At 60.9% G+C, this 18,581-nt stretch overlaps 1 protein-coding gene across 3 annotated transcripts in view; it reads right to left on the bottom strand.

Moving 5' to 3' along the window:
- Positions 1–342: 342 nt before the first annotated feature.
- The window catches only part of PAK4 (p21 (RAC1) activated kinase 4), a 54,802-nt gene continuing 36,563 nt past the window's right edge, over positions 343–18,581 (bottom strand). For 2 of the 3 annotated variants that reach the window (XM_033226154.1, XM_033226155.1), the window contains exons 2-10: positions 11,431–11,503; positions 9,996–10,222; positions 6,320–6,778; positions 5,667–6,119; positions 4,614–4,747; positions 4,241–4,367; positions 3,016–3,141; positions 1,924–2,058; positions 343–1,326 (exon numbers count right to left, since the gene is read on the bottom strand). In XM_033226154.1, the coding sequence (XP_033082045.1) occupies positions 1,171–1,326; positions 1,924–2,058; positions 3,016–3,141; positions 4,241–4,367; positions 4,614–4,747; positions 5,667–6,119; positions 6,320–6,778; positions 9,996–10,199 (1,794 nt within the window). In that variant the 5' untranslated portion in view covers positions 10,200–10,222; positions 11,431–11,503 and the 3' untranslated portion in view covers positions 343–1,170. Of the gene's footprint in view, positions 1,327–1,923; positions 2,059–3,015; positions 3,142–4,240; positions 4,368–4,613; positions 4,748–5,666; positions 6,120–6,319; positions 6,779–9,995; positions 10,223–11,430; positions 11,504–12,343; positions 12,363–18,581 lie in introns of those variants that run through there. The other variant, XM_033226156.1, reaches the window with a different exon arrangement.

Below are 18,581 nucleotides of genomic sequence, written 5' to 3'. Positions count from 1 at the left end.
GCCTTAAATTTACCAACATCGGGTTAGCTCCTACCCACCAAACCCGCTCAAGACAAACAGCCTTTAAAAGGTTCCAGGAAATTGCAGATTTGGCAAACTGGGATCAGTCTGCACGTGGACTGTAGCAAACTGGCTGCTTCCAGGGGTGGGGACAATCCTGTCCCATTCTGGGGAGTGGCGGGTTGGGGGGGCTTACTGGCTACTTTGAGCTGAACTCCCCACTCCCCACCCCACCCTTGCCCTGCCTTGGCCGGAACTGTGGTTTGCTCCCAGATCCAGACCCTCTCCCTGCAAATTCCCACCCAAGACAGTCGGGCAGGGCCCCCAAACACACCACACACACACAAAACAAGACAATGTTTTAATTGTAAAACTAACTCGAGGCAGGGGTGGGGGGGCCGGAGCTGCGCTGATCGGGCAGGAACCTGGGTCTTCAGGCAGTGGTTCTGCCCGGGCCACCCCGCAGGACAGGGACCATCTGTCCCCCAATAGGGGCAGGGGCTAGAGTGTTATAAAACGACAATATAAATAGACTTCTAGAAAAGAGGAGGCTGTCCAGGTGCAGTAGTCATTTGCTGCAGGGGCTGGAGAGGGTGGGGGGCCCTGACCCTGTCTTCCCATCCAGCCACAGAAAGGGGGTGCAGGGCTACGGGAAAAGGCCACTCTTCGGACATTCATGATCGACCCCCACAATGGCTCAGGGGGAGAGGGGGCTGGGTGTCAGGCAAGGCGCCAGACACCCCCTCGCAGGCTGGAGGACAGGGTGGCTGGATCTTTGCACACACGCACATGCACACTCGCACGCGTGCACACACACACACACACGTTCACCTCTTAGTGTTCTCTCCACCCCCAGCAACCCCCACTGCAGACTTCCAGTGATGGGAGGGCCGCTGTCCTCCTGGAGACAAGAACACGGGGGAGGGCCTGTCCCAGAGGGTGAGGGTCCTGGGAGCCTCACTTGCTCCCACGAGTCCCTGTGTTTCTCTAAAAGTCACGAGATCAAAACCGGAGTTCAGTAGTAGGGTCCCATCTACCCCCGGCAAGGAGGGCGGTGCCACACGGAGCATCTCCCGGGCTGGGAGGAGTGGGAGGCCTGGCCCCCTACTGGCCTCAGTGGGGCGGGGGTGACCCGGGGGGCTCTTTGGTCGAGGGGAAGGGCGCTGGGCCTCATCTGGTGCGGTTCTGGCGCATGAGGGGCACGATGCTGGCGGGCGGCCCTGCCTTGGCCAGGAATGGGTGCTTCAGCAGCTCAGCTGCCGTGGCCCGCTGCGCAGGGTCCCGCACCAGCAGGCGGTCCAGGAAGCCCTTCAGGGATGGTGACACCTGTCGAGGAGGAGGGGAGGGTCAGGGGGTGAGGGCCCCACTGACGGTTTGCTGTGGGGCCGCAGTTTCTGCCTCTGCCAAGTTGGCTGGCGACATGTACTGTGCAGGAAGGAAGCGGGCAGAGGTCATGGGTGTCTAGAGCTTGGGGTGTAGACGGGACAGGGACAGTGATGGTGCCTGCGATGGCGCTTACTGTGTGGCCCCAGAGGCAGCGACAAACTCTGGGGGCTCATGGACTCCCTGTTTCCATGGCTTAGCAAGGAGCTGGAAGCAACTGGGCCCCAGAGGTGCCCCTTTCTCTCCTGGCGAGTCCTCCACTAGGGAGGTCCCAGCCCTGTCCTCCACTTCTAAGTGTGTGAATCTCTCTAGGGCCGCCGGGCAGAGCCCAGGGCAACAGTGAGGGTGCGGGGGGGGGCCTGTGGCTCTGCTGCCTCTGTCGCCCAGGCCCCACAGACGGGGTCTGCACAGGCACATGAGGCCTGGGGGTAGGGGGCCCAGCACACAGTAAGCACCATCCCAGGCACCATCACCGTCCCCATCCCGTCTACACCCCCTGCTCCGGCTGGCGCACAGTTTCTCGGCCAGGGAGGGGCCTACCTTGTGTAGGTTCTTCAGTCGGGGCGGCAGGTTGTCCCGAATCATCTTCATGGCTTTGAGGGGTGGCTCGTTGAAGTAGGGGGGCTCTCCGTCCACCATCTCAATCACCATTATCCCCAGCGACCAGATGTCCACCTGGGGCAGGGGAAGGGACAGCAGGCCTGAGCTGTTGGGGATGGTGGGTCCTGGGGAGGCCGTAGGGAGGGACCGCCCGAACGCTGTCTCTGCCTCTGGCTCCCGGAGTCCTTGGCCCAGAGCTCCCTCTTGGACACCCAGCCGGCAGTCCACGCACCAGGGAGCCCCTGAAGAGAGCTGCCCAACCCGCACCCACCCCTCTTCTTTCTGTCAACTGCCCCCAGGTCCCCTCCCTCCCTCAGTCCAGGTGGCATCCAGTGGTGGGTTCAGGACCCAGGCGGCCTCATCACCACAGTGGAGACACAGTGACTGGTTCAGAAACAGGCACAGGACCCAGCCTGGGTCAATCAGAGCCAACCTGGGAACTTTACCCAAAACACCCAGGGAAAGAGGGGAGCCCGCAGGCGGGAGACACTTCCCAGAGCTGCCGGGGCCAGCTCTGCTCGCACAAGGGGAAAGCCACCCTGTGATGACAACGCTCAGAAATCAGAGCCAGGGCCGGGCGAGGTGGCCCACACCTGTAATCCCAGCACTTTGGGAGGCCAAGGTGGGCAGATCACCTGACGTCCGGAGTTCGAGACCAGCCTGGTCAACATGGTGAAACTTCATCTCTACTAATACAAAAATTAGCTGGACGTGGTGCCCGGCACCTGTAATCCCAGCTTCTCAGGAGGCTGAGGCAGGAGAATCGCTTGAAGCCAGGAGGTGGAGGTTGCAGTGAGCTGAGATTGCACCACTGCACTCCAGCCTGTGCGACACAGCGAGACGCCATTTCAAACAAACAAACAAACAAAAAAAGAATGAATGAATACATGTATGCCTGCAGTATCTCCTCATCCAGAGCACCATTCCTGACAATCACTCCCAGACTGGGCCCCACCTCCCGCCAGTGCTGCAGCTGGAAAATGGCAGCGTATGCTGTCCACGGCGGGACAGCCTAACCACCCTGGGGCTCACCTCTGGCCCGTAGGGAAGGCGGGAGATGAGCTCTGGGGCCATCCAGTAGGGCGTGCCGACCAGCGACTTCCTTCGGGGCACTTCCTTGCTCACCTGGGCACAGAACCCGAAGTCTGACAGCTTCACCTGGGGCAGAGCAGAAGCCGTGGGGTCAGAGGAGCGGGCACTATAGGAAGGCAAGCAGGGGGGGCCGCCTGCGTCATTCCTTGGCTTCAGACACGATGTGCCACCCAGAGGACAGAGCTGGGGCTCGGAGCCAGACCAATGGGAAGCTCCACCACCGCCTGGTGGGGGCCCTCGGGCGAGTCACCTCCTCCAGGATCCCCTCATTTCCCTTCCTGACAGCCTCTGGGGCTTTTGGCGGCAGTGGCCTGAGTACTGCAGATAGCAGAGGCCGGGCTGGAGCTGGGAACAGGGGTGGCCCCAAAAGCCTGTGCCCTGGGGCCCTGCTGCCCTTGAGCAAGTCTTCAGTTGGGCTGGAGAGGAAGGGGCCGTGAGGGGACACAGCCTGCCTTTACGACAACCAGGCTCTCCACACCTCAGGAACTGTGGGCCCCAGTCCGAGTTATCAGGATCTCTATGGGTCTTCCTGCCTCCAGAAAACATCCCCACAACCGTGTGTGGACAATCTCAGGTGGCCAAAGATGTCACCAAAGCATATCTGTAGACATCCGGAGCTTTCCACAGACTGTCAGTGACACAGAGCTCTCTCTGCCTCTGCCTAGACTGACTGGTGGGGCTTAATCTTCCTTGGGGGAAGGGATGGAGTCATCCACTTCTGCAAGCATTTCATTCAAGTCGAGGGCCCTCTCTCACAGGAAATCACGTCCACCCGGCGTTATAATTGCCATGGCCTCAGATTTGGAACCTCAGTCCAAAGTATGGAAGACGGGGCTGGGGTCCACGGCCCGCCCCGGGTGCTGGGCAGGGAGCAGCTTTTCAGTGGAGAAGCCTGCGGTGCGGGCTGCGCTGTCTGCCCAGATCCCTGTCCCTGGGCCCAGCGTCCTGTGCTGATGGCACAGCCTCCGCCAGCCTCTGCCCTCCCACTGCATACAGTCCCTACGGAGCTGGAGCCTGACTCCGTGCTGCTCCACGACGGAGAGACGAACTTCCCAGCTCCTCAATCACAGACCTGGGGGTCGGAGCTCACCTACCCTCAAAGGGGATGGGGAGAGGCGGGGAAGCCCTGCAGCCGGAACCCCACCACCCCTGCCCATCACCTCACCCTGCCATCATGGGTCAGCAGGATCGAGTCGCTCTTGATGTCCCGGTGGATGACGCCCTGGGCGTGCAGCACTGACAGGGCCTGCAGCACTGCCAGGCACACGGCCGCGATCTGCTCCTCGTTCATCCTGTGGGGTGGGGTGGGGGGTGAGCAGCCAGGTGGACAGCACCCCGGGGGCCAAGGGGGATGCAGTCCTGCCTTGGGATGGGAGGACTCTGAGACCACTCGACCCCACTCTGGAGCGGGAGGAATGGAAGACAAGGCCCCATCCCGGAGGCCCGAAGCACAGCTGGTTTGGAGATGTGGCCCCACCCCAAGCGGTCTGGAGGGGACTTGGTTGTGTCACAGGAGGGGTCTGAGGCCCCCGCACTACCTGGTGTGGGTGACGATGTCGGTGAGGGCGCCTCCTTCCAGGAACTCCATGACCACCCAGAGCTCGTCCCCCACCAGGTAGCTGTTGTACATCTCCACCACATTCTCGTGCTGGTAGTCCCTCATGATTACCACCTGTGCAGGGGCTGCATCAGCGGTGGGGGGAGGCGGGAGGGCTGCCAAGCCTGCCTCAGACCCAGCCAGCGCCACCCCCCTGGATCCCCCTGCAGTTCCACATCGAGTTTGTGCTCACTGGGGTCACCTGGACTGCCCTCCCCTACTGCCACAGCCACATGGGCCTCAGAGCCAGCTTGAAGCCCATGCCTCCCTTCTGGGGGTGCGCCCCCCTGGGCACACGCCCGTCTCAGGTCAGTCCTGGGCTGGTGCTGGCGGGGGAAGTGGGAAGACAGCGTTCAAGCACGGAGCTGAGACCCAGACAAGCAGGTATGGGGCAAGGATGAGAGCAGAGGCGCGCCTCTGGGGGCGGATGAGGAACTCAGGCCAGGCGCTCCTGGTGCAGCCAGGCGCTGTGATGCGCAACGGGGCCAAGAGGGGCCTCACACAGCCGGCAAAGGGGCCTGGGCTTCCTACTGTCAGGGCACTGTGGGGCGCTGCCAGGGTCTCTAAGGAGGGACGGGCATGGGGTGGCCTGAACGCGAAACATCCTCTTGGTCATTGTGCGGGCTGTGCCGAGGGGATGCCCGGGAGCTGAGGCCGGGGCGGGGCACAGGGAACCCAGGAGGGGCAGGTCTGGAGGACACTGTACCCTGGAGCCCGGGTGGGCTTCAGTGGGTGCAAAGGGCCTGGAAGACGCTGGGTGAGGGGTCAGTGGGCCGAGGAACCCTGGGTCTGGGGCTTAGGGACAGAGATGTGGGTGACAGTGCTGTGAGGACAGAGGCAGGGACCGGCTGGGGCGGAGGAGATGGCCTGGGGAGGGAGAGGAGTGAGGGGAGGAGAGGAGCCTGGCCCAGCATAGAGGAGTGCAGGGAGAGGGGGGAGGGCAGGGTGGGAGGACCGGCAGGGTGGCAGGGCAGCATGGCAGCAGCGCCCGCACCTCGTTGAAGAGCAGCTCGCGCCTCTGCTGCTTGCGCAGGTCCATCTTCTTGACGGCCACAAGCTTGCCTGAGCTGCGCACGGTGGCGATGCACACAATGCCCGTGGACCCCTCGCCAATCTTGATGAAGTTGTCCAGGTAGGAGCGGGGGTCACCTGGGTCCACCACCAGCTGCAGGGCAGCCCGGAACTGCTCATGGGATACTCGCTGCGGCTCCCGCTGTGGCGAGCGGGGGCCAGGGGGCCCGGGCACGGCAGGGGTGGCAGGGGCAGCAGGGGCAGCTGGGGTGCGGGCTGGAGGGGCCAGCTGGGGCTCCGAGGCGTGGGGACCCAGCACTCCAGGGCTGGGGGCACCTCGGGCTCGGGTGGGAGGCCGGGAGGAGGAGGAGGAGGACTGGGGGATGGCCAGGCCCCCCGCTGATGGCCCGTTGGGGGCCACGTCGTGAGGCTCCCCCTGAAACAGAAGAGAGAGGCAGCTGTCAGTGATGGGTTCCAGGGGCCAGCTCTGCTCCCTAAGCAGGAGAGAGACCCAGCGATGGGACAGACACATGGGTGGTCAGGATGAGATGCATGGTGGCAGGGTGGGGCTGGAAGGTGGGGACGGAGGAGCAACGGGCAGGGGACAGCGGGGCCCTGGGGCGGGGGATGGGTTACCTGGGCACCCCGGGATGGGTGGTCCGTGTCAGCCCTCGGGTAGGTGTTAAAGGGCCGGCCTGCTGCCAATTTCGCCCCACTGGCCAGACCAGCAGGCTGGGGGGTGCCGACGTCAGGCCCGGAGAGGGGGCGTTTGTCCCGGGAGGACTCCTGGGGCCCCCCTGAGCCCTCCCTGGAAGACTTGGGCCTCTTCTCTGGCCCCACCCGTCGCCTGTCACCACTGCCGCCACCCGCCTCGCTGTGACTGGCAATCCGGCCTTGGCTGCCCGCCTTCCCCGGGCCCCCTCTGGCCGTGGTGGCCGGCTCCTCCGGCATCCCATTTTCCTGGCGGGCACGGGCGGGCGGCGGCGGGCTGTCTCTCCGCAGGGAGTTGGAGCGTGTCACCGACATGTTCTCAAACTCATCCAGCAGCAGCGTGAGGGCCCCATCCTTGGCACCTTTGCTGCCCCGCACGATGGTCTGGGGTCCCAGTCAATGGTGGGTGGGGGCCCAGCAAGGAGTGGGGCACACAGGACGTGCATCCGACACACAGGGACAGGACAGCACGACACACACAGAGACAAGACAGAGACGCAATGAAGAGATGCCATGGAGTGACAATGCCATGGGCGGTGCGGCCCCTCCCCTCCCTGGGGACGCAGCTGCAGGGGCCGGAGGAGTGATTGCCATGGCCAGGCTGCTGCCCCCTGGGCTGGATGGGACCCTGGGGAGGCACCCTTTGTTTTTCTCCTGTTCCCCACACTGGCAGAATAGTCCTGCCCTGCGGGGCTGGGGGAGGGAGGGCAGAAGCCGACCCATCCCATAATCAGCCCTGAGGGCTGCAAATGACAGCGAGCTGGGGCCTGGCCTCGCACTCCCTCCCCTGTGCGCGCCAGTGTTCCTTAGCCCCAAAACCACACTCTGCTCCCGTGAACCACAAGGGGTGGGGGACAGGAAAGGTCAGAAAGGCCTGGTCCCAAAGTAGAGGGCAAGGGGGTCCCAGGAGCCGGGTGGCAAATACAAACGCAGGTGGGGACCAGGCAGAGCGTCCAGTGCGTCCCAAGTCACCCTGTCCCCACCCTCTGTGGTCTGAGTCGTGTCCTGCAGGGCCCCTCTGCCCCTGCCCCATTTCCAGGCACACGGGTGTCTCCCCGCCACGCCCCCGCCCAGGGCCTCTGCTGGCTGCTCTCTCTGCCTAGAACAGTAGCTCTCAGGGTCTCCCCGCCACGCCCCCGCCCAGGGCCTCTGCTGGCTGCTCTCTCTGCCTAGAACAGTAGCTCTCAGGGTCACCGTGGCTCCCTCCCTCCACTCCTTCAGGTCTTCGCTCAAAACTCAGCTTCTCAGTGAGGCTTCCGCTGGCCGCCCGTCATCTAAAATACCAGCCCCTGCCCTGCCTGCATTCTACCCAGAGCTCCTGACAGCAGCTGATATAGAGCACGCAGGCATCTGTCTGCTCCCGGCTCTGCCCAGTGCACGTTCTGGGCAGGGATTGTTTGTTCCTGTCTGCTTCAGGTCCTGCTACATCTCAGCACCTAGACCAGCATCTGGCGCACAGCAGGGGCTCCGTGAACTTTTGCTAAACCACGGAGTCAGTGAGGCGGCTGTGCAGAGGCCACGGTGAGCTGAGAACGTGGGCCCTGCTGACAGGGACCCTGCCCAGGGTTGCCAGATATCCTCCAGCCGGAGGCCTGCCTCTAATGTGCAGAAAACACTGATCCCACAAAACCTGGACCCTGCCCGGGGCTGCCAGGCGTCCTCCAGCCAGAGGCCTGCCTCTAATGTGCAGAAAACACTGACCCCACAAAACCCGTGGTCTGCTGCTGCCCTGTCTCTCCTGGCTGTGGCTGTCTGCCTGAAGCCAGGCCTTGCCCAGAGGCCCCAAGAAAGCAAGGTGGACACAAGGCCAGTCTTTGCTCTTAGAACAGGGAATTGAGGCTAGGAACGGTGGCTCACGCCTATAATCCCAGCACCTCGAGACCAAGGATCACCTGAGCTCAGGAGTTTGAGACGAGCCTGGCCAACATAGCGAAAACCCATCTCTACTGAAAATACAAAAACTAGCTGGGCATAGTGGTGGGCACCTGTAATCCCAGCTACTCGGGAGGAAAATCACTTGAGGCAGGAAAGTCTCTTGAACCAGGAGGCGGAGGTTGCAGCCAGCCAAGATGGTGCCATTGCACTCCAACTGGGGAGACAGCAGGAATGTGTCTCAAAAAAAAAAAAAAAACAACAAAAACAAAAACAAACAAAAAAACAAAAAAACATGGGGTTGAGAGGGCCCTGGGAGGCCTGAGGCCCGGACAAGGGCAGCAAACACAAGTGCCCATGGGGCCCCAGGACAGTGCCGGCCACCAGGCCCTGTGTGTGAATTCAGGTGTCCTGCCTCCTGGTGGGATAGTCACAGGCAGGCCTCACATCTGGCGAGCCAGGCAGGAGCTGGGTTTTTGGAGACACCTTGATGTGGGTCAAAGTCTACATGCAACTGGCCACAGAGGCAGGCAGGGTGTGGAGCTGAGGCGGGTTGGGTGTGGCCTGCGGCCCAGAAGAGCCAGTACCCTGCCTGCGGAGGCCACTGCCACTCGGCTCCAGCTGGTCTGTCACCAGATGCCAGAAACGGCCTCGGAAGTGGTCTGTCACTTTTTCAGTGGTGGCAAAGAAGTCGAAGCATTCAAAAGCGTCCTGTGTGGGCCACACGGACTCCTCAGTGGGCCACCACACTTGAGGCTGCACTTGTGTCTACAGCCAACTTGTGGGCCTTGGGGCTCCTCCCCGCCAGGCCGGGCTGGGCACCGGGAAGGGTGAGTCCCCAGGCACACCCATCTCTACCCCGCTGGAAGCAAACCTGGCCAAGCTCCCCTTGGCCTGCGGCCCCTCCCAGTCCCCACTGACCATGGGAGAGAGTCCAGGCTCCAAGGCTGGCTTCCGAGGCCCAGCAGGGACTCAGGCCAGGCCAGCCTCATGCGAGGCCATACCCAGACACTGGCTCCACAACTCTCACCATTTCACATGGAGGCAGGAGAGGGGTTAGGAGCATGGGCCTTGGAAACGGACACTGGTTCAAATCCCAACCTTGCCATTTTGCTCTAGATGGCAGGAAAAAAAAAAACCGAAAACCAAAAAGCCCGTGTTTCACAGGACTGATTTCCCCCACTAAAGCCCACTTCCCCAGTGTCTGCTGGAATTCCTCCTCCTCCTCCTCAGCTCTGGGCTCCGCCTCGGTGTCCCCTCCTCCCAGAAGCTTGCCTGGAGCCCTGGTCTGGGTCAGGTGCCTCCTCCGGGCTTCCCCATCCAAGCCCTGACCACTTGGGGCTGTCACCCTCTGGGAATGGGTCTGTCTCCCACTGCCATGAGCTCTGGAAAGACTCAAGGGTGCGATGGAGTGTGGTCTGGGGCACAGCAGCACGGCCCCCGGGGTATGAGTGTCTGGGAGACAGCAGAGCTTGCAGGCTGGTGTGGGGGCTGTCAGATGGGCCATGAGGGGCTCAGGTTGGGGTGGCATGGGTTCTCAGAACTTGGAGCCAGTGGGTGGAGGGTGAAAGGCCAGCATTGGGCCCAGGATCAGGGTTGAAGGCTGGGGTGTGTCTCTGTTTCCATGTCAGTGAGGAGGTGTCAGTCATAGGGTTGAGTGTGGGGTTGAGGGCTGGGGTCACTCGGGGGTGGGGGTGGGCTGGGGGAGGTGGTGGTGGGTGCCACATACCTTGGGGGCCCCGGGCTGGATGGAGGTGATGCAGGCGGGGTCGATGAGGGGCTTTGGCCGGCGAGCTGACTCCTCGATCAGGCTCTGCCACTGGCGGGGCAGCCCCGTGAACTTCTGCTCGTGCTGGTCGAAGCCCGTGTGAACGCGGTGCTCAAAGTTGGACGGCGCGGAGATCTCCACCCGCTTCTTCCTCTTCCCAAACATGATTCCGGGGGGCTCGGTGCGGCCTGCGGGAGGGAATCGTGGTGGGTGAGTGAGAGCCTGCCTGTGTCTCTTCCTCCTCTGCCCCTGCCCTGTCCCTTCCAATCTCATCTTCCACTGGAACCAACAGGAGGCAGGAGCCTCCTTCCGGGCCTCCCTGCTCACCCCTGCCCCCATCTGCGTGGCACACACAGCCAGAGGGCATCCGTGAGCACCTGAGCCGCCATGTCCCTCTGCTCAGAACTTTCCTGCCGCTCTGTCTCCCGCGGGCCCACAAGGCCCCATCACCTCTCTGTTCTCACCCCCTGGAGACTTCAGGGCCTTTGCACAGGCCGGCCCCCCTGCCAGGAGCTCACTTCCCAGTGTCCGCACAGGGCTCCCCGTCTCCTCCTTCAGTTCTCAGAGCAGCAGTGACTCTTTTCCTGACCATCCCAAGGCAAGCAGCCCCGTGTTCCACCGTCCCCGCTCTACATCACCGTCACAGCCCGGAAATCCTGTCTGTTGTTCCGTCTTAGGTTCACGAGTGCAGCATCCACACCACTCCGCTAGAATGTCAGTGCCACCTTCTGGCCAGGTCTCATGTGCCCCGCTCCCCACATCCCCCACTATGCCTGGTACACAGTGTGTACTCAACGGACGGTCACTGCTGGCCTGGCCACAGCCACTGCCGCTGGTCCAGCCCTGCGTCTGGGCTGGGGACGCACACACCATTGGATATTGCCTCAGCACAGGGTTACTGAGCCCCTGGGGTAAGAGGGCACCCAGGCAGCCTTGCCACGACACTCCCCTATCTTTAGGATCTGTGGTCTTCAGTCCGGCCCTTGCCATAGTACCAAGCACAGAGCAAACGCCCGACCAAAGCCACTTTAAAAAACAAAGGGGCTGAGGGGGAGACATGCTGATGGTGGCATCTCACAGACAGCCTGAAGAAAGATGGGAAGGGGAGCCAGGCGGCCAGAGGTGAACTCTCCACCACATGCTGCCGTGACCTGGGGCAGGTGACAACCTCTCTGTGCTGTGGATGAACCCCACAGGGCTGCTGCGAGGGGTCATGGGTGACTGGGAGCCAAGAGCTTGGTGCAGGGCTGGGCAAATGCGGGGGGCCTGTCAGTGGGGGCCACTGTGATGGCCGGGGCGGCTCCCACAGAGTCTGTGGGAGGAGGGACCCAGTTCCTGCTCCCCCCGAAGGCCCCACCCCAGCTGTCCCAGGCCTGGGCCCTGGAGTCGCACACACCTGGTCTGATGCTGGTGGGACAGAAGTGCCCTCAGGCAGGTGACCACTCCTCTAGAGGCTTCGGGTTACTCATCTGTAAAATGAGAGGAATGCATCCGTTCACTCATTCACCCATTCATTTAGGAATAACTCAGCAATGGGCTTCCTCTGTGGCCACCGCAGCGGCCCAGACAGCCTTTGACCTCATGGGAAGTTCGTGTGGGGCAGACAGACCTGTCCCCATGCAGCAGCAGCCCAGGTGGTCAGGGCTGAGGGATGGGAGCACGGGACCCAGCCTGGAAGGACGGCGGGGTGGGCAGTAGGGAGGCTTCCCGGAAGAGGGCAACAGTTGAGACCAGAGGACGGGGGGACACGCAGGTGGAGTTTCTGTTCTGTCTTGTTCCCAGCTAGCTCCCCAGAGCCAGGCACAGTGCGCAGCCCAGAGAGTCCTGTGGCCGTAGTGAGAGGACAGAGGATGCGCAGATGTAAGTGGCCCCTCCACACCTGCTTCTCCGCCCAGCTCAGGCTGCCTTCATGGGAGCAGCCAGGAAAGGTGAGGCCCTGGCCCAGAGCTAGGACCATCAATGGAAGCCAGCCAGGGGAACCGGTTTGGCAGCGGGAACCCCGTGGGAGGCGGGTGGGGACCCGGCAGTCAACCTGTCTCAACTGGTCCCAAGAGGCCAGCGGGTGGTCAGAGCCGGCCTGGCCAAGGCTCCCAGGGTTGGCCCAGTTTCCCTGCTTGCCCTGGGGCCCAGGATGCAGGGTGGGCCGGGGGCCTCCTCTGTGTCTGCCCAGCCCCTTCTCCGAGCCCAATGCCGGCGCCCTGAGTGCTGCCCAGCCCTCCCTGGTGGCCTTCCAGCCCGGCCCATCCCTGGTGGCCCTGACCTACTCTCTCACAGCTCTCTAGGCCCAGCTCCTAGGGTCATCCACATACCCAACAGTCCCCATCTCCCCACTCTGCCTGCTGTCACTCCAGAGCTGTGTCCCATGTCCTCTGGCCTCTCCGTCCTCCCAGATGTCCCTCCACCCCCTTTGGCCCCATGCCCAGCCCGTGACTCTTCATCGTGAACCTGTCACCCCGCCCATCCCACTCCCTCCCCACTGCGGGGCACTAGGCTGTTCCCATAGTCACAGGAACAGGATCAGCCATGTGACCCTCACTAAGCCCAGAGGGCGGAGGGCAAGGCAGACCCTGAGGTGGCGGACGCCTGCGGACAGGGCAGGAGAAGCCTGGAAGGCGGGCGGCTGACCCAGCTAGCAGCACGGGGTCTGGGGTATGTCCTCCGAAGCCTGGCCTCCTGCCCTCCCACCCATAAACCCCCAAGGGAAGGGGGCAAGGGGCACGCCTCCGGATATTTGCCTGGGGCCACCCCTTTCCTCTGGGCACTGCAAAGAGGGCAGGACAAACAGAGGAACTGAACATGTTTATGACTAGGCAGGGGCCCCACCCTGGGCCCTCCTGGGCAGCTCCAAGCCCTGCTGGCTTCCCCAGCAGGCGCTCCCTTCCCGACATAAGCTCCTGATCTCGTGGGGGCCACAGAGGCCGTGCCAGGCCTGGGAAGAGGGGGAAGAGCTAGGCAGAAAGGCTGGGCTTGCCCAGGTGCAGGGAGAGAGGGGTGGGGGCTGGGCTCCTGGGCCAGCTCCGAGCTTGGCAGTCAGGCTGCCCAGGGCTCCAAACCCCAGCAGGGCTGCTATGACCTGTCCTGTGTGACTTCATTTTCTGTGTCTGTGAATTGGGGATCTAACCCAACCTGGGGACCTCAATATGTGGCCCTGAGTGAGCAACTCAGCCACGCTGTGCCTCAGTTTCCTCCTCCGTTCAAAGATGGCGATGACAGTAGCTGCTTCCTGGAGTATTTCTTTCTTTCTTTATTTTTTTAAATGGAGTCTCGCTCTGTTGCCCAGGCTGGAGTGCAGTGGCGTGATCTCAGCTCACTGCAACCTCCGCCTCCCGGGTTCACGCAATTCTCCTGCCTCAGCCTCTCGAGTAGCTGAGGTTAACAGTTGCCTGCCACCATGCCCAGCTAATTTTTGTACTTTTAGTAGAGATAGGGTTTCACCATGTTGGCCAGGCTGGTCTCGAACTCCTGACGTCTAGTGATCTGCCCTCCTCGGCATCCCAAAGTGCTGGGATTACAGGGGTGAGTCCCCGCGACTGGCCTTACTGGAGTTTTTATAAGGAATTACGGAGAACACAGAGCACGGAGGGCCTGGCCCAGAGACAGCGGTTGGGATCAGAGCCAAGGCAAATTACACACAGTAAGTGCTCAGTAAGTGCCGGTCACCATTCCAGTAGCAGCCAGCACTTACTGAGTAGCTACTGTGTACCAGCCCTCTTCCAGGCACTTTACCCAGGTCCCACATCTGGCCCTGGAGGGAGGGGCCATTATAAGCCCCGGATTACAAACAGGGAAAACAAGGCACAGAGGGGGACTTCATTAACCCCGGTGACCCAGCTAGGGTGGCAGAGTGGACCCCAGACTCCAGGCCTGTCTGCAGAGATTCACGGGTTCCGGCCCTGCTGTGTCTAATCCCGTTCCATCCTCATCCCAATTCACAAATGGGGAAACTGAGGCCCAGAGAAGGGAAGGCCCTTGTCCAGGGCATGGACAGGAGAAGCAGCCAGTGAGAAGCAGCCAGGATTTGAACCTGGGCGGCTGTATGTGGAAGGCACTGAAGACTGGGCTCTTACCTGCCTGTCCTGCTGCCCTGGAGGGCTGAGGTGATGCTGTTGGTTTTTATTATTATTATTATTATTATTATTATTATTATTATATGATTACCATCATCCTCTCAAGGCTGGTCCTGGCCTCCCCTCTCCCTCCCCATTCTTTCTGTCTACACCCAGACCTTGCCTTTCCTCTCCTGGCCTAGTCTCTGCTGAGTGAGGGTCCCTCCCTCCTGTGTGACCTGTCCTGGACACCACAGGCAGTGGGCGGAAGCACAAAGTGGGCCCCCGGGCCCCCCCCCCCCATGGCTGTTCACCAGCCTTTCCCATGGGCCTTTGCAGCAGGAAAGATGCTTAAAACCAACCCTTCCCACCAAATGTGGCCTGAGGCTCAGCTTGGTGCTCCCACTACCACAAGGGACCCATGGCCAGAGCAGACGCTGAAGCTGAGCTCACAGGTACCCCCAGCCGCCGTGGTACAATTTCTCACTAAACTCACCAAGCAGAGCTGGGCCTGGAAGCCAGTCCTGCCCACTCCAGAGTCCACAGCCTTAAACCCTTCGCTGGCCCCCAAAATGCCTCCCTGTGGCCTGAGAGTCCCCACAGGACATGCCCATCACCACACTGCCCTCCTCTCCTCCCAAGCACCCCTGTACTCACCGTGCCCTGGCCACACAGGTCTCCCTGCTGTTCCTCAAATCCTAGACACGGTCCCACCTCAGCACCTTTGCATGGGCGAGTGCCCCATCTGTAACTCTCCTGTCACTGACCTCCCTCCTCCCCTGACTTCCCAGGCCCGCTGGTGCTCACAAGCCCTGCTCCTGTCCTGTCGCCCTCTACGCCCATCTCTGTTTTATCTTTCCTCAGGGCTCTTACCACATATATGGTGTGCGTGTGTGTAATTCTTATTTTCTCTTTTTTTTTGAGACGGAGTCTCAGTCTGTCGCCCAGGCTGGAGTGCAGTGGCCAGATCTCCGCTCACTGCAAGCTCCGCCTCCCGGGTTCCCGCCATTCTCCTGCCTCAGCCTCCCGAGTAGCTGGGACTACAGGCGCCCGCCACCTCGCCCGGCTAGTCTTTTGTATTTTTCAGTAGAGATGGGGTTTCACCGTGTTAGCCAGGATGGTCTCGATCTCCTGACCTCGTGATCCGCCTGTCTCAGCCTCCCAAAGTGCTGGGATTACAGGCTTGAGCCACCGAGCCCGGCCTTTTTTTTTTTTAGACAGAGTTTCACTCTTGTTGCCCAGGCTGGAGTGCAATGGCGTGATCTCGGCTCACTGCAACCTCCACCTAGTGGGTTCGTGTGATTCTCCTGCCTCAGTCTCCCGAGAAGCTGGGATTATAAGCGTCCGCCACCATGCCCAGCTAATTTTTGTATTCTTAGTAGAGATGGGGTTTCACCATGTTGGCCAGGCTGGTCTTGAACTCCTCACCTCAGGTGATCCACCTGTCTCAGCCTCCCAAAGTGTTCGGATTACAGGCGTGAGCCACTGGGCCCAGCCGTGTGTGTAATTCTTTAGCGCCTGCCTCTCCCCTAGAATGTGTCAGCTCCACAGGGCAGGGACTGTCCTCTGTCTTGCCCCCTCACAGCCCAGGACAGCACACGGTAGGGACTCCATGGAATGACTGTCCCTGCCCACTGCACTATTCCCCTGCTCAGAGGCCTTGGACAAGGTCCAGCAGCAACCTGGAAAACCTTTCAGATAAGCAGCTGGGACCTGGGGGCAGTAGCCCCAGAGCAGCAGGGAGATGCAGCCGTCTGCCCCAGCCGGGGCACAGATGCGTCTGAAGTCCACTATTCGATCGCAAAAATGCAGGCATATTTTGTATCCTACTCTAAAATGTTTATTTCCAATTTTAAAAAATCTTTTGAATTCTTTAACATGTGGGACAGGCAGCGTTGACCTGGCCGAGCAGACGCTTCAGATTTTCCAGTCACCCCCGGCATCCTCTGACCTTTTATGGGAGGAAAAGGGTACTACCACCCCCATTCTCCCCTACAAGGTTAATTGGCCCAAATGGAAAAGCAAGATCCACTGTGTGACAAAGCTGTCGGTGTGAGCAGGTGCACATGTAAAACCCCTTACCGCCTGCCCCACCCCCCTCCAGGCTCTGATCAAAGCTGCTGCCCCTGGAAGGGAGGGGGCTGACCCAGGGGCAGAGCAGGGGAGGTGGCCAGGACCACAGGCATCCTTTCATCACCACTAAAATGAAACCCGAATCAGGAAAGGGACCCAGAGTGGTCACAGCCTCCAGCCTGCACTCAGGCTTCTACCAGGGGTTGCACTCACCACCCTGCCACAATCTTCACCTACCACCTCTGGGAAGACCCCTCCCTGCCTCAGTTTACCCCCTACCTTCTGGGGATGTGCTCTGATGGCAGAGGCGCTGGGAGTCTGGCTTGCCGTCCCAGCACAGCAGGCTCCTTGCTGTCCCGAGTCCCCCACGCCATTCCTGCCTCCAAACCTTGGCTCAGCTCTTGCCCCCATCCTGCACAGCCCCAGACCCTCCTCTATCCACAGCTCTCCTCAGGCCTCCCGCACTGAGCCTCGTTCCTCCAAGGAGTCCTCAGGTTTGGGACTGACACATCCTTAGGGTCCTCCTTAGCAAACACCTACTCCACCCACAAGTGACCCCATCGCACCCACCCACGCATCGACCCACGCACCTGTCCATATCTACTGAAGGCTGACTCTGCTGGGCCTGGGGCCCACAGCAGCGCACCCAACAGTCAGAAACATCCCTGTCCTTGCAGCACTCACATTCTAGAAGGAAAGAGGCAGTCAGTGTATGAGATAAATCAGAAATGTATCTACTAAGTCCAGTGAGGAATGCTGAGATAGAAAATAACGTAGCAACCAGGAGCTGAGGGGAGGGGAGGCTGGAATTCTCAATAAAGTGGTCAAGGCTGGGCACGGTGGTTCACACCTGTAACCCCAGCACTTTGGGAGGCCAAGGAGGGAGGATCACTTGAGCCCAGGAGTTCAAGACCAGCTTGGGCAACCTAGTGAGACCCTGTCTCTACCCCCCAAAATAAAACATAAATAAAAAATTAGCTGGGCGTGGTGGTGTGCGCCTGTGGTCCCAGCTACTGAGGAGGCTGGAGCGGGAGAATCACCTGAGCCTGGGAGGTTGAGTGCAGTGAGTGATCATGCCACTGCACTCCAGCCTAGGTGACAGGGCGAGACCTTGTCTCAAATATAAGAATAACAGGCTGGGTGTAGTGGCTTATGCCTGTAATCCCAGCACTTTTTGGAGGCCAAGGCAGGCGGATCACTTGAGGTCAGAAGTTGGAGACCAGCCTGGCCAACATCGTGATATCCCGTCTGTACCAAAAATACAAAAAATTAGCCGGACGTGGTGGCAGGTGCCTGTAGTCCCAGCTACTTGGGAGGCTGAGGCAGGAGAACTGCTTGAACCTGGGAGGCAGAAGTTGCAGCGAGCCAAGATTGCGCCACTGTACTCCAGCCTGGGCGACAGAGTGAGACTCCATCTCAAATAATAGTAATAATAATAATAATAATAAAATAAAGTGGTCAGGCAGGCCTTGCTGAGAAGGGGACACGTGAGCAGGGACCTGTGTGAGGAGGGGAGAGGGAGCCATGTGGGGTCCTGGAGGAAGGGCAGCCCAGGAGGTAGGAACAGCCAGGGTGGTGGGAACTTGCTTGATATGGTCAAGGGGCAGCAAGGAGGCCGTGGGGCTGGAGCAGGGTGGGCGAGGGGGTGAGTGGAAGGACAGGCCAAGGAGGTAATGGGGCAGATCGTGTGGGGCTTTGGGGGCCACAGGGAGGGTCTGGTCCTTTCCCGAGTGAGATGGAGTTGCAGGGGTCTCTGAGCCCAGGAGGGCCACTGCCTGACTCAGGAGTTCACAGGCTCCCACTGGCTGGGAACAGTCTGTGGGGGCAGAACGGAAAGGGGTACCAGGGAGGAGGAAGCTGTGATAGTCCAGTGGAAATCAAGAGCACAGGCCCGTGGGGACTGCAGAGGGAGCAGCATGAGCAGGTTCCAGGCACGCTATAAAGGTGGAGGTGGCAGAACTGGTCAAAGGCTGCAGCATGAGCTCACAGGCAGGCGCTTGGTCTGGTCTTGCTCCATGTGGCACCCCCAGCACCTGGCCCAGAACCTGGTCAGCCTGGGTCCATTCCCTCCAAGGCCCTCAGTGTTGCCTCACATGTTACAGTTGTTTGCCTGTCTGTGGCCGTCGTCCTCGCTAAGTCAGTGGCTCATGTGGACAGGCGCCACGTTTTGGTTCACGATGGCTGCATCTCAGTGCCTAGAGCAGGGCGTGGACTCACAGGGGCCCCCCTTCGTGGCTGTGGACTTGCCCAGGCCATGTCAGGCACGCAGACCAGGCCACATGGAGCCCTCTAAAGAGTTCTGGGTGCTGGGTGGGGAGTCCTCTTCCTTCCTGTTCCTCACACCAGGAAACTGAGGCCCAGAGGGGGAAGTCATTGCCCAGGGCTATCCAGTGCCAGGTCACAAAAGCAGCCACTCTGTCTCACAGAG

The sequence above is a fragment of the Trachypithecus francoisi genome, unplaced genomic scaffold (genome assembly GCF_009764315.1).
Source record: "Trachypithecus francoisi isolate TF-2019V2 unplaced genomic scaffold, Tfra_2.0 Lachesis_group12, whole genome shotgun sequence".
Classification (NCBI taxonomy): domain Eukaryota; kingdom Metazoa; phylum Chordata; class Mammalia; order Primates; family Cercopithecidae; genus Trachypithecus; species Trachypithecus francoisi.
The sequence above is the reverse complement of the archived record's forward strand: the minus strand, read 5'-3'. Positions and strand labels throughout refer to the sequence as shown.